This window comes from Somniosus microcephalus, chromosome 29, assembly GCF_052327205.1.
Source record: "Somniosus microcephalus isolate GS21.2 chromosome 29, FLI_Smic_1.0, whole genome shotgun sequence".
Taxonomy (NCBI): Eukaryota; Metazoa; Chordata; class Chondrichthyes; order Squaliformes; family Somniosidae; genus Somniosus; species Somniosus microcephalus.
The window spans coordinates 8,039,501-8,051,670 of NC_141015.1; the positions used below are offsets into that span (position 1 = coordinate 8,039,501).

Below are 12,170 nucleotides of genomic sequence, written 5' to 3' on the forward strand. Positions count from 1 at the left end.
CCAGTGATGCCGGGGCCTGGGCCAGTGATGCCGGGGCCTGGGCCAGTGATGCCGGGGCCTGGGCCAGTGATGCCGGGGCCTGGGCCAGTGATGCCGGGGCCTGGGCCAGTGATGCCGGGGCCTGGGCCAGTGATGCCGGGGCCTGGGCCAGTGATGCCGGGGCCTGGGCCAGTGATGCCGGGGCCTGGGCCAGTGATGCCGGGGCCTGGGCCAGTGATGCCGGGGCCTGGGCCAGTGATGCCGGGGCCTGGGCCAGTGATGCCGGGGCCTGGGCCAGTGATGCCGGGGCCTGGGCCAGTGATGCCGGGGCCTGGGCCAGTGATGCCGGGGCCTGGGCCAGTGATGCCGGGGCCTGGGCCAGTGATGCCGGGGCCTGGGCCAGTGATGCCGGGGCCTGGGCCAGTGATGCCGGGGCCTGGGCCAGTGATGCCGGGGCCTGGGCCAGTGATGCCGGGGCCTGGGCCAGTGATGCCGGGGCCTGGGCCAGTGATGCCGGGGCCTGGGCCAGTGATGCCGGGGCCTGGGCCAGTGATGCCGGGGCCTGGGCCAGTGATGCCGGGGCCTGGGCCAGTGATGCCGGGGCCTGGGCCAGTGATGCCGGGGCCTGGGCCAGTGATGCCGGGGCCTGGGCCAGTGATGCCGGGGCCTGGGCCAGTGATGCCGGGGCCTGGGCCAGTGATGCCGGGGCCTGGGCCAGTGATGCCGGGGCCTGGGCCAGTGATGCCGGGGCCTGGGCCAGTGATGCCGGGGCCTGGGCCAGTGATGCCGGGGCCTGGGCCAGTGATGCCGGGGCCTGGGCCAGTGATGCCGGGGCCTGGGCCAGTGATGCCGGGGCCTGGGCCAGTGATGCCGGGGCCTGGGCCAGTGATGCCGGGGCCTGGGCCAGTGATGCCGGGGCCTGGGCCAGTGATGCCGGGGCCTGGGCCAGTGATGCCGGGGCCTGGGCCAGTGATGCCGGGGCCTGGGCCAGTGATGCCGGGGCCTGGGCCAGTGATCCCGAGGCCTGGACCGATGGTTCTGAGACATGAGTTCAAATCCCGCCATGGCAGTTTGTGAATTTGAATTCAGTAATGGCGACCATGAAGCTACCGGATTGTCGTAAAAACCCATCTGGTTCACGAATGTCCTTTAGGGAAGGAAATCTGTCGTCCTTACCCGGTCTGGCCTATATGTGACTCCAGAGCCACAGCACTGTGGTTGACTCTTAACTGCCCTCTGAAATGGCCTAGCAAGCCACTCATTTGTATCAAAACCTCTACAAAAAACAATACTGTAATAATAAGAATAAAACTGGACAGACCACCTGGCATCACCCTAGGCATCGGATTTGGACACCACAAAGGCACACCCAGCCCAGTCGACCCAGCATAGTCCGTCTCACTAATATCTGGAGCCTTGTGCCAAAATTGGGAAAGCTGTCCCACAAACTAGTCAAGCAACAGCCTGACAGTCATACTATCAGCCAACTGCTCCATCATCATCCCAGGGTATGTCCTGTTGCACCGGCAGAACAGACCCACCAGAGGTGGCGGCAAAGTGATATACAGTCGGGAGGGAGTGGCCCTGGGAGTTCTCAACATTGACATCCAGACACCATGAAGTCTCATGGCTTCAGGTCAAATATGGGCAAGAAAACCTGCTGATTACCACCTACTGCCCTCCCTCAGCTGATGAATCAGTACTCCTCCATGTTGAACACCACTTGGAAGAATCACTGAGTGTAGCAGGAGCACAGAATGTACTCTGGGTGGGGGACTTCAATATCCATCACAAAGAGTGGCTCGCTAGCGCCACTCCTGGCCGACCTTGCCAATTCCTGAAGGACATAGCTGCCAGACTGGGCCTGTGACAGTTGGTGAGCGAACCAGTACGAGGGAAAAACCTACTTAACCTCGACCTCGTCCTCACCAATCTACCTGTCGCGGATGCATCTGTCCATGACTGTATTGTTAGTAGTGACCACCACACAGTCCCTGTGGAGACAAAGTCTCGTCTTCACACTGAGGACACCCTCCATCATTTTGTGTGGCACTAGCACCGGCACTTAATGGGATAGATTCAGAACCGATCTAGCAGCTCAAAACTGGACAACCGTGAGGGCAGCAGCAGCAGAATTGTATTCCACCACAATCTGTAACCTCATGGCCCAGCATATTCCTCACTTTGCCATTACCATCAAGCCAGGCGACCAACCCTGGTTCAAAGAGGAGTGTAGAAGAGCATGCCAGGAGCAGCACCAGGCGTACCTGAAAATGAGGTGCCAACCTGGTGAAGCTACAACACAATTCAATTCAATTTTATTTGCCATATGTAACTAGTACAATGGAATGCTTACTCCCCGTGGGGACACGTCAGCTATTCTTACAGCGCTGTGTTCAGAAAGTCAATTTTTGGCATCCAGTGGCAGTGGGAGCACGATGCCCCTCAGCTGCTCCGTCCTCCTCGTCACCGCGGCCTCCTCCTCACTGTTGCCGGCTCGGCTCCACGTGTGGTGGCCTGCTTCTCCCGCTCACCCTCTGGCCACCATTCCCGGCTCCCCTCCTCCCAGTCGGACTGCAAGTCCAGGACTACATACATGCATGCTAAACAGCGGAAGCAGCTATAAAAGCTAAGCGATCCCACAACCAATGGATCTGATCAAAGCTCTGCAGTACTGGCACATCCAGTCATGAATGGTGGAGGACAATTAAACAACTAACGGGATGAGGAGGTTGCATGAACATCCCCCTCTTCAACAATGGCGGAGCCCAGCACGCGAGTGCAAAAGACAAAGCTGAAATCTTTGCACCCATCTTGAGCCAGAAGGGCCAACTCCATATTATGTCCAATTTTGGGCACCATACTTAGGAAAGACATGTTGGAGAATGGTACAGAAGAGATGATTCCAGGGATGAGGGAATACAGTTACATGGATAGACTGGAGAAGCTGGGGTTGTTCTCCTCCTTGAAGCAGAGAAGGCTAAGAGGAGATTTGATAGAGGTGTTTAAATCATGAAGGGTCTAGATAGAGTAAATAAAGAGAAACTGTTTCCAGTGGCTGAAGGGTCGATAACCAGAGGACACAGGTTTAAGGTGATTGGCAAAAAAACCAGAGGCGACATGAGGGAAAACTTTTTTACGCAACGAGCGGTTAGGATTTGGAATGCGCTGCCTGATAGGGCGGTGGATACAGATTCAATAGTAGCCTTCAAAAGGGAATTGGATAAAGACTTGAAGGAGAACAAATTGCAGGGATATGGGGAAAGAGCGTGGGAACGGATTGCTCTTCAAAAGAGCCGGCGCAGACTCGCGGGGGCGAATGGCTCCTTCTGTGCTGTACATTTCTATGATTCCATGATCTCGGCCTCCTCCTGAGGTCCCCATCGCAGATGCCAGTCTTCAGCCAATTTGATTCACTCCTCGCAATATCTAGAAATGGCTGAGCACACTGGATACAGCAAAGGTGATGGGCCCCAAAAATAACCCAGCTGTAGTGCCGAAGACTTGTGCTCCAGAAGTAGCTGCGCCTCTAGCCAAGCTGTTCCAGTACAGCTGCGACATTGGCAGCTTCCCGACAATGTCGAAAATTGCCCAGCTTTGTGCTGTCCACAAAAGGCAGGGCAAATCCAATCCACCCAATTACCGCCCCATCAGCTTACTCTCAATCATCTGCAAAGTGATGGACAGTGCTATCAAATGGCACTTATTCACCAATAACTTGCTCACCGATGCTCAGTTTGTGTTCTGCTCCAGACCTCATTACAGTCTTGGTCCAAACATATACAAAAGAGTTGAATTCCAGAGGTGAGGTTGGAGTGACTGCCCTTGACATCAATGCAGCATTTAACCGAGTGTGGCACCAAGGAGCCCTAGTAAAATTGAAGTCAATGGGGATCAGGGTGAAAACTCTCCACTGGCTGGAATCATACCTAGCACAAAGGTAGATGGTTGTGGTTGTTGGAGGCCAATCATCTCAGCCCCAGGACATCGCAGGGCAGGGTCCTAGGCCCAACCATCTTCAGCTGCTTCATCAATGACCTTCCCTCCATCAGAAGTGAGTTTGTTCGTTGATGTTCAGTTCCATTCGCAATTCTTCAGATATTTAAGCAGTCTGTGCCCACATGCAGCTAGACCTGTACAACATCCAAGCTTGGGCTGATAAGTGGTAAGTAAGGTATGCGTCACGCAAGTGCCAGGCAATGACCATCTCCAACAAGAGAAACTCTAACCACCTCCCCTTGACATTCAATGGCATTACCATTGTCGAATCTGCCACCATCAACATCCTGGGGCGTCACCATTGACCAGAAACTTAACTGGACCAGCCACATAAATACTGTGGCTACAATAGCAGGTCAGAGACTGGGTATTTTGTGGTGAGTGACTCACCTGACTCCCCAAAGCCTTTCCACCACCTGTAAGGCACAAGTCAGGAGTGTGATGGAATACTCTTCACTTGCCTGGATGAGTGCAACTCCAACAACACTCAAGAAGCTCGACACCATCCAGGACAAAACAGCCCACTTGATTGGCACCCCATCCACCACTGGCGTACTGTGGCTGCAGTGTGCGCCATCTACAAGATGCACTGCAGCAACTCGCCAAGGCTTCTTCGACAACACCTCCCAAACCCGTGACCCCTGCTACTCAGCACATGGGCAGCAGGTGCACGGTGGCATAGTGGTTAGCACTGTTGCCTCACAGCGCCAGGGACCCGGGTTTGAATCCGGCCTCGGGTGACTGTCTGTGTGGAGTTTGCACATTCTCCCCGTGTTTGCGTGGGTTTCCTCCGGGTGCTCCGGTTTCCTCCCACAGTCCAAAGATGTGCGGGTTAGGTTGATTGGCTATGATAAATTGACCCTTAGTGTTAGGGGGATTAAATACATGGGGTTACCGGGATAGGGTGGGATATGTGTTGGTGTAGGGGTTACGGGGATCGGGTGGGATATGTGTCGGTGCAGGCTCGATGGGCCGAAATGGCCTCTATCTGCACTGTGGGGTTTCTGTGATTCTGTGAACACCACCACCTCCAGGTTTCCCTCCAAGTCAGATATCATCCCAACTTGGACATATATCGCAGTTCCTTCATCGTCACTGGGTCAGAATCCTGGAACTTCCTACCTAACAGCATTGTAGGAGTCCTTCACCACACGGGCTGCAGCAGATCAAGAAGGCGGCTCACCACCACCTTCTCGAGGGCAATTATGGATGGGCAATAAATGCTGGCCTTTCCAGCGATGCCCACTTCCCGCAAATGAATAAATAAGAAGATTCTTTATACTAGGAATTAATTTTGTGGCCTCCTGAACCTTTTCCGCCACCTCACTAGCACCCACCATGGGAGGAGACCAAAACTGGACACAGTATTCTAACAAAGGCCTAACCAAGGCCTTGTACAAGGACAAAATAATATGCTTTGTTTTGTAGTTAATTATCTTATAAATGCATCCCAACACCCTATTCACTCTAGCTATTGCTTCTCGGCATTGGTCATGAACCATTTGTGATCTATGCCCTAGAATGTCCAGATCTCTTTCGTGTTCCACCGGCTTTAGAACCTTTACATGAAGAGTGTATGTCTGTTCAACATTCACCCTGCCCACATGCATAACACTGCACTTTTCTAAGTTAAACATCAGTTGCTAGTCACGAGCCTAATCTCAGCACATCTAGATCTGCCTGTAGTAATCGAGCGTCTTCTACTGTCCTTACTCTCGCACATATCTCGGTATCATCTGCAAACTTGCAACGAATTTCCCCCAGCACCTATATCTAGATCATTAGTAAAAATAGTACACAGCAACAATATTCCCCATAATTTTATTTTGGGGTCGTGATCCCTTTAACAGGCTGCATGGCCCATTCAAAATTTCGCGCATGCACGAAATCTCGCATTGAAAACCCGGTGACCAGCCTGCGCAGGAGCTCCAGACAGCTGTGCAGCCACGCAGCTTAGTGGGAACTTGGAACAGCAACAGTCCCAACACTGATCCCTGTGTGACACCTGTGGTGACCGGTCTCCAAGCAGATCCAAATCCAATGTGCATTTAGTGTGTTTAATTTGGATTCCCTTGGAATGGCTATTTATTTTAGTACTTTTTCTTTTTTACTATCTTTCAGTCATTCCACCTCCTTGTTATGTGTATGCCTAAAGCTTACTTGCCCTTCCAATATATTTGTTCTACCCTCTGCTTTTCCCATCCTCCTGCTATGTTTGTTCCATTTAGTCTCCCTGCAATGATATTGGTCCTAGCTCTAATCGGGTGTAGACTGCCCCTTTGGTGTAGCTCATTCCTGCCCCAAACCTGATTTCAGTGCTCCCAAGAATCTGAATTCTTCCCTCCCACACCACAATTATAACCATGAATTTACCTCCCCAATCTGGCTGCTCCTGTACTGGCTAGCGTATAGCATTTATAATAATCCTGAGGTTACTACCCCTGAAAGTCCTGCATCTTAATCTGCTTCCTGATTTCTAGAACTGTTTATGCAGGAATTGAAATCTATTACAGGAAACTTTTTTTTATCCGGGACCGACGTGGTGCCGGTTCATCAAAAATTCCGGATAACCGAAAGCTATAATAAAAGATACGGAGCTGAGAGCTCCGTATAAAGCAACAAACCCTGTTGCTTAGCAACAGGTTCAGAACAATGGCCACAAGTTCCAAGCGTCTCTGTAGCTTAGCAACAGCTGCAGCCACACCCTTGCACAGCAACAGATCGAGGAAAGCAAGTAATAAAAGTTACCTGAACCTACTCCTGAATTTTGCCGGTTAACCGAGATTTCTGGTTATTTAGGTGCCGGTAAATCGAAAGTTTCCTGTATTCACTACGTAGCTTCAGGCCAATTTTGCCCTCCTTGTCCAAGAGTTTCAGCACTCTCTTTGCTGTCGTCCCAGGCTAGACTCCCTCTTAGATAAGCCTACAACTTCCCTCTGTGCCTCTCTTGGCATTCTCCAAAGGGCAGTTAGAGGCACTCGTCGCTGCCTCCTTATGAGCAGCAACCCCAACTGCCCCATCCTACTCTCTCGTCGACCTTCCCAACCAGCCCGCTGGTGGCTAATCTTGACAACCTCCTTCCCGTCCCACTCACCCCTCCCAATGCTGACCCTGTGGACTCTGCCAGCTGATTAGCTATCACCGCCCCTCTCCGCATCTCCCTATAGAACGTCCGTTCACTTGTGAACAAGGCCCTTGCCATCCATGAGCTTTTGGTGGATGATTGCATCGACATCATGGCCTTGATGGAAACCTGGCTGAGGGGCGATGACACCTTCCCCCTAAATGAAGTTTCCCCATCTGGCTATACCTTCCACTATTTGCCCTGCCCAAACTGCCATGGTGGTGGTGTGGCTCTTATCACCAAATCATACCTTGGGCTGTCTCCCTATTCCTCTGGCACCTTCTCCTTCTTTAAACATCTCACCTTGCTCCACCCCCTCGCCTCTTACTTAAAATCCTTGCTTCGCTACCGCCTACTCAAATACCACTCCAAATTTCTCATTGAGATAGCGTCACTGCTTTCCTCCCTCAGCCTCTGCACTGAGTGACTTTTCACCCACGGTGATTTCAACCTCCATTTCATAGAATCATAGAAGAATCGTAGAATGGTTACAGCACAGAAGGAGGCCATTCGGCCCGTCGAGCCCGTGCCGGCTCTCTGCAAGAGCACTTCAGCTAGTCCCACTCCCCCGCCCTTTCCCCATAGCCCTGCAAATTTTTTTCCTTCAGGTACTTATCCAACTCCCTTTTGGAAGCCACGATTGAGTCTGCCTCCACCACCCTTTCAGGTAGTGCATTCCAGATCCTAATCACTCGCTGCTTAAAAAAATTCTTCCTCATGTCGCCTTTGGTTCTTCCAGCATTTATTGTCCATCCCTAATTGCCCTTGAGAAGGTGGTGGTGAACTGCCTTCTTGAATCGCTGCAGTCTGTGTGATGAAGGTACTCCCACAGTGTTGTTAGGGAGGGAGTTCCATAATTTTGACCCAGCGACGATGAAGGAACAGCGATATATTTCCAATTCAGGATGATGTGTAACTTGGAGGTGATGGTGTTCCCATGCGCCTGTTACACTTGTCCTTCTAGGCAGTGGACGTCGCAGGTTTGGGGGGTGTTGCTGAAGAAGCCTTGGCGAGTTGCCTCAGTGCATCCTGCAGATGGTACACACTGCAGCCACGGTGCACTGGTAGTGGAGGGAGTGGATGTTTAAGTCAGTGGATGGAGTACCGATCAAGCGGACTGCTTTGTTCTAGATACCGTCGAGCTTCTCGAGTGTTGTTTGAGCTGCGCCCAATGAGGAAGGTGGAGAGTATTCCATCACACTCCTGACTTGTGCCTTGTAGATGGTGGAAAGGCTTTGGGGAGTCAGGAGGTGAGACACTCGCCGCAGAATACCCAGCCTCTGACCTGCTCTAGTAGCTATGGTATTTCTGTGGCTGGTCCAGTCAGTTTCTGGTCAATGGTGCCCCCCCAGGATGTTGATGGTGGGGGATTTGGCGATGGTAATGCCCTTGAATGTCAAGGGGTGGTGATTAGACTCTCTTGTTAGAGATCTTCTCTCTCTCTTAGGCAGTCCCTCAGAACTGAGGATGACTTGCTTCCACATTAAAAATGAGTTCTCAGGTGACTGATGAGTCCAATGTGGGACCTACAGTCTCTGTCACAGGTGGGGCAGACAGTGGTTGAAGGGGCGGGTGGGTGGGGTGCTTGGGTTGATGTACGCTGCTTGCGCTTGGCTTCCACTTGTTCCCGGCGAAGAGACTCGAGGTGTTCGGCGCCTTCCCGGATGCTCCCTGGATGTTGGAGATGGTCATTGCCTGACGTGTGGCGTGAATGTTATTCGTCACTTATCAGCCCAAGCCTGGATGTTGTCCCGCAATTGCTGCATGCTCCAACTGAGGAGTTGCAAATGGAACTGAACACTGTGCAATTATCTGCGAATATCCCCACTTCTGACCTTATGATGGAGGAAAGGTCATTGATGAAGTAGCTGAAGACTGTTAGGCCTAGGACACTAGTCTGAGGAACTTCTGCAGTGATGTCCTGGGGCTGAGATGGTTGACCTCCAAAACCACAACCATCTTTCTTTGTACTAGGTATGACTCCAGCCGCTTTTGTGAAAACATTCTTTTAGAGATAGGTACCTCATCTAAGTGTGTGTCCTTGTGTGAGCCTAGACAGTGAATGTTGGCAGGCTATTCATCTGTAAAAGGCATTGCAACTGAACTTGATCTGTTCTCGCCCAATGTCCACACATGCACTTTGCAGCAGAGGCCATTGGATAGGAATCAGAAGGGGAAATCCTGTGTGATTCCTCACCCCACCCGCCTCCCTAACCCGGACATTAAAGCGAATGTTGTGCCCTGCTGAGATCGGGACCTTAGCCCAGAACAGAAATTGAACTCCGGATTATCTGGTGTAGGCTGTAGCTTTGCCCAGAGAACACTGATTATTGGGGTCGGGTGGGGGTGGGGAAAAATGGCCTATACCAACACTAAAGCGTTATTCTATATGATCCAATTAAGCTTGGCAAATGCAGCGGACAGACAGTGCCACAGGTAAGCCAGACATGACTGTTGTATGATCGGGAGATATTAATGACAGACATTGTCAGCAGGTACAGGAAACTTTGTGCTATCCGGCACCGACGGGACCGAGCTGTTGCCGTCCCATCAAAACTGCCGGACAAACCAGCACTAATGTTGAAACATACGGAACTTTATCTGGCAACAAACCCTGTTGCAGCTTCTAAACAGTCGGCCGTACCTTGCAAGCGTCTCTGTAGCTTAGCAACAGCTTCAGCGAGACCTTGCAGAGCCTGACTGGTGGGGAAAAAAAAGCAACGAAAAGAAAAAAAACCTAACGACACGGCTCCTGATTTTTGCCGGATAAACCAAAGTTTCCTGTGTCTTGTGGAGCCTTGTCTTGCTATTGTTTCAGATTGCTTTCTGGATGTAAGTGTAGACATCGGTGCGAGCCATTTGTTTTGTTTTGCATGTTAATTTGCTATGTTTATGCTTTGTTCCATGTGTCCACACAGGGAGGATGACTCCTGTGAGAAGAAGTTGGGTCTTGCCTTGCAATATGAAAACAGACTGCCTCCAGTCTCTCCAAGTCACTGCAGGAGGAATACAATCGTGGCAGAGTTCTTTGATGAGGTGTGGCTGGAGGTCCTGGGCTGTATGGAGGAACTGATCCGTAAGCACTGGGAAGGACATGTTTCAGGTACAAAGGCGACTGACCTAGAGGTAGAACATTTATAAAAATTGTTCCTGCAATGATGAAATACATTGCCAGTTTCCGAGCCAGTAACTCTGAGCTGTGACACATATGCTGCTATGTGAAGACTTACGATGAATGCTAAATCTGGAGATTACTGCTGTTAAAATCCGTTTCTGAGCCGGGCTAGTGCAGCAGGTCGATTCTGGAGGTGGCTCTGGGCTTGGGAGGGGAATAAATCACCAAGTGTTCCTGCTTCTGATTGTAATCCAGTGTCTTTGCTGGGAGGTGTGTCTGTGTGTGTTGCTGTGATACCCTCATGAACGAATACCATGTCAGCAGTGCTCAGACATGAAATACGGCCCCTTGGATGGTGATCAGTGCTGGTGGAACCATAACTCAGCAAGAGTTGTGAGAGAAGAGGAATACTTCAAAATAAAAAGGCATTTAATTTTTCATGGCTCTGTCGCGCCAGTAATTATCAGACTGCTTATCTGACATTCAGTCTTGATGAGCCGCAATTTCCTCCAGTTAAACATTGGGATGACTGAAGCCATCGTCTTTGGCCCCCACAACAAGCTCTACCCTCGCCACTAATTACACCCTTCTGCCCGATGTCTGTGTCGGGTTGAATCAGCATATTCACAGTCTCGGCATCCTGTTTGACCCTGAGCTGAGCTTACGACCCCATATCCCCTCCATCACCAAGACCATCTCCTTTCACCTACGTAACATCCCCCAACTCTGCCCCTGCCTTAGCCGATCTGCTCCTGTAACCCTCGTCCATGCCTTTGTCACCTTCAGGCTCGCCCATTCTAATGCTCTCCAGGGTGGCCGCCAACCCTCCAGGAACCATCCAGACCTCTGCTGCCCATTTCCTGTCCCACTCACCCATCACTCCTCGCTGACTCCCAATGCCTCCAATTTAAAATTCTCATCCTCGCGTTTAAATCCCTCCATGGCTTCGACCCTTCCTATCTCTGTAAACTCCTCCAGCCCGACAAGCCTCTGAGAACTTTGCATTCCATGACTCTGGCCCCTTATGCAGACTTCTCCCTTCACCCGCCATTGACAGTCGTGCCTTCTGCTGTCTAGGTCCTATGCTCTAGAATTCCCTCCCTAATCCTCTCCACCTCCGAGCCCCCCTCATTGACCAAGTTCAGGCACCCCTCCTAAAAGCTCCTTTTTCAGCTCAGCATCCATTTCTGTCATAACGCTCCTGTGAAGCACCTTGGAACATTGTTAAAGGTGCTATATAAATGGCAGCTCATGTTGGCCTATTACTGCCATATTGGTTACTTTTGGTTTAAATTAAAGGGAAAGAGTATTGTCAGAATTGCCGCATAATAATGTTATAAAGAGCATTAATTTGGATATACAGGAATCCCGCCCCAACCGCGGTTTTGCCATACGCGGATTTCCCATATACACGGTTTCCAGTCTGCGACAATTTTTGCCAACCGCAGTAGTGAAATTCACGAATCCGCGGTTTTTAATTTAGCAATAAGGTAAATAACATGATTTTTATGCTTTTTATATTCTTTTTTATTGTGTTTATACACATTTATACTGAATTTGCTAACCACGGTTTTACTAACCATGGGGGTTTTCAGGGACGTATCCCCCGCGGTTGGGGAGGGATCCCTGTATCTCAAGTTGCTGGTACCAGCAGAACTTTTTAACTTGATCCCAGTAAGCGTTGATGGAGCCTCTGCTGTATATTTTTGGTGGGGGTCACTCTGATTTTGGGGGCAGGGGGTGGGTGGCTGGTGGCGGTACAGGCTCAGCAGTCCTCCATGAGTCTTTATGGCCTTGTTCCAAATTGACTTCACTGAGCCCCAGTGACAACCCACCCTCCAGCACAGAGCCACACAAGCAATGTTGATGGATTGCATCTGCTTGCATAAACAGTTGACCTGCCCTAGAGAATGAAATCATAAAATCATAGAATGATACAGCACAGAAGGAGGC

At 51.0% G+C, this 12,170-nt stretch overlaps 1 protein-coding gene across 7 annotated transcripts in view; it reads left to right on the plus strand.

Moving 5' to 3' along the window:
* fam149b1 (family with sequence similarity 149 member B1) overlaps positions 1 to 12,170 on the plus strand; it is a 166,323-nt gene that overhangs the window by 41,157 nt on the left and 112,996 nt on the right. For all 7 annotated transcript variants that reach the window (XM_085970128.1, XM_085970124.1, XM_085970129.1 and 4 more), the window contains exon 7: positions 10,021 to 10,205. In XM_085970128.1, the coding sequence (XP_085826254.1) occupies positions 10,021 to 10,205 (185 nt within the window). The remainder of the gene's footprint in view (positions 1 to 10,020; positions 10,206 to 12,170) is intronic.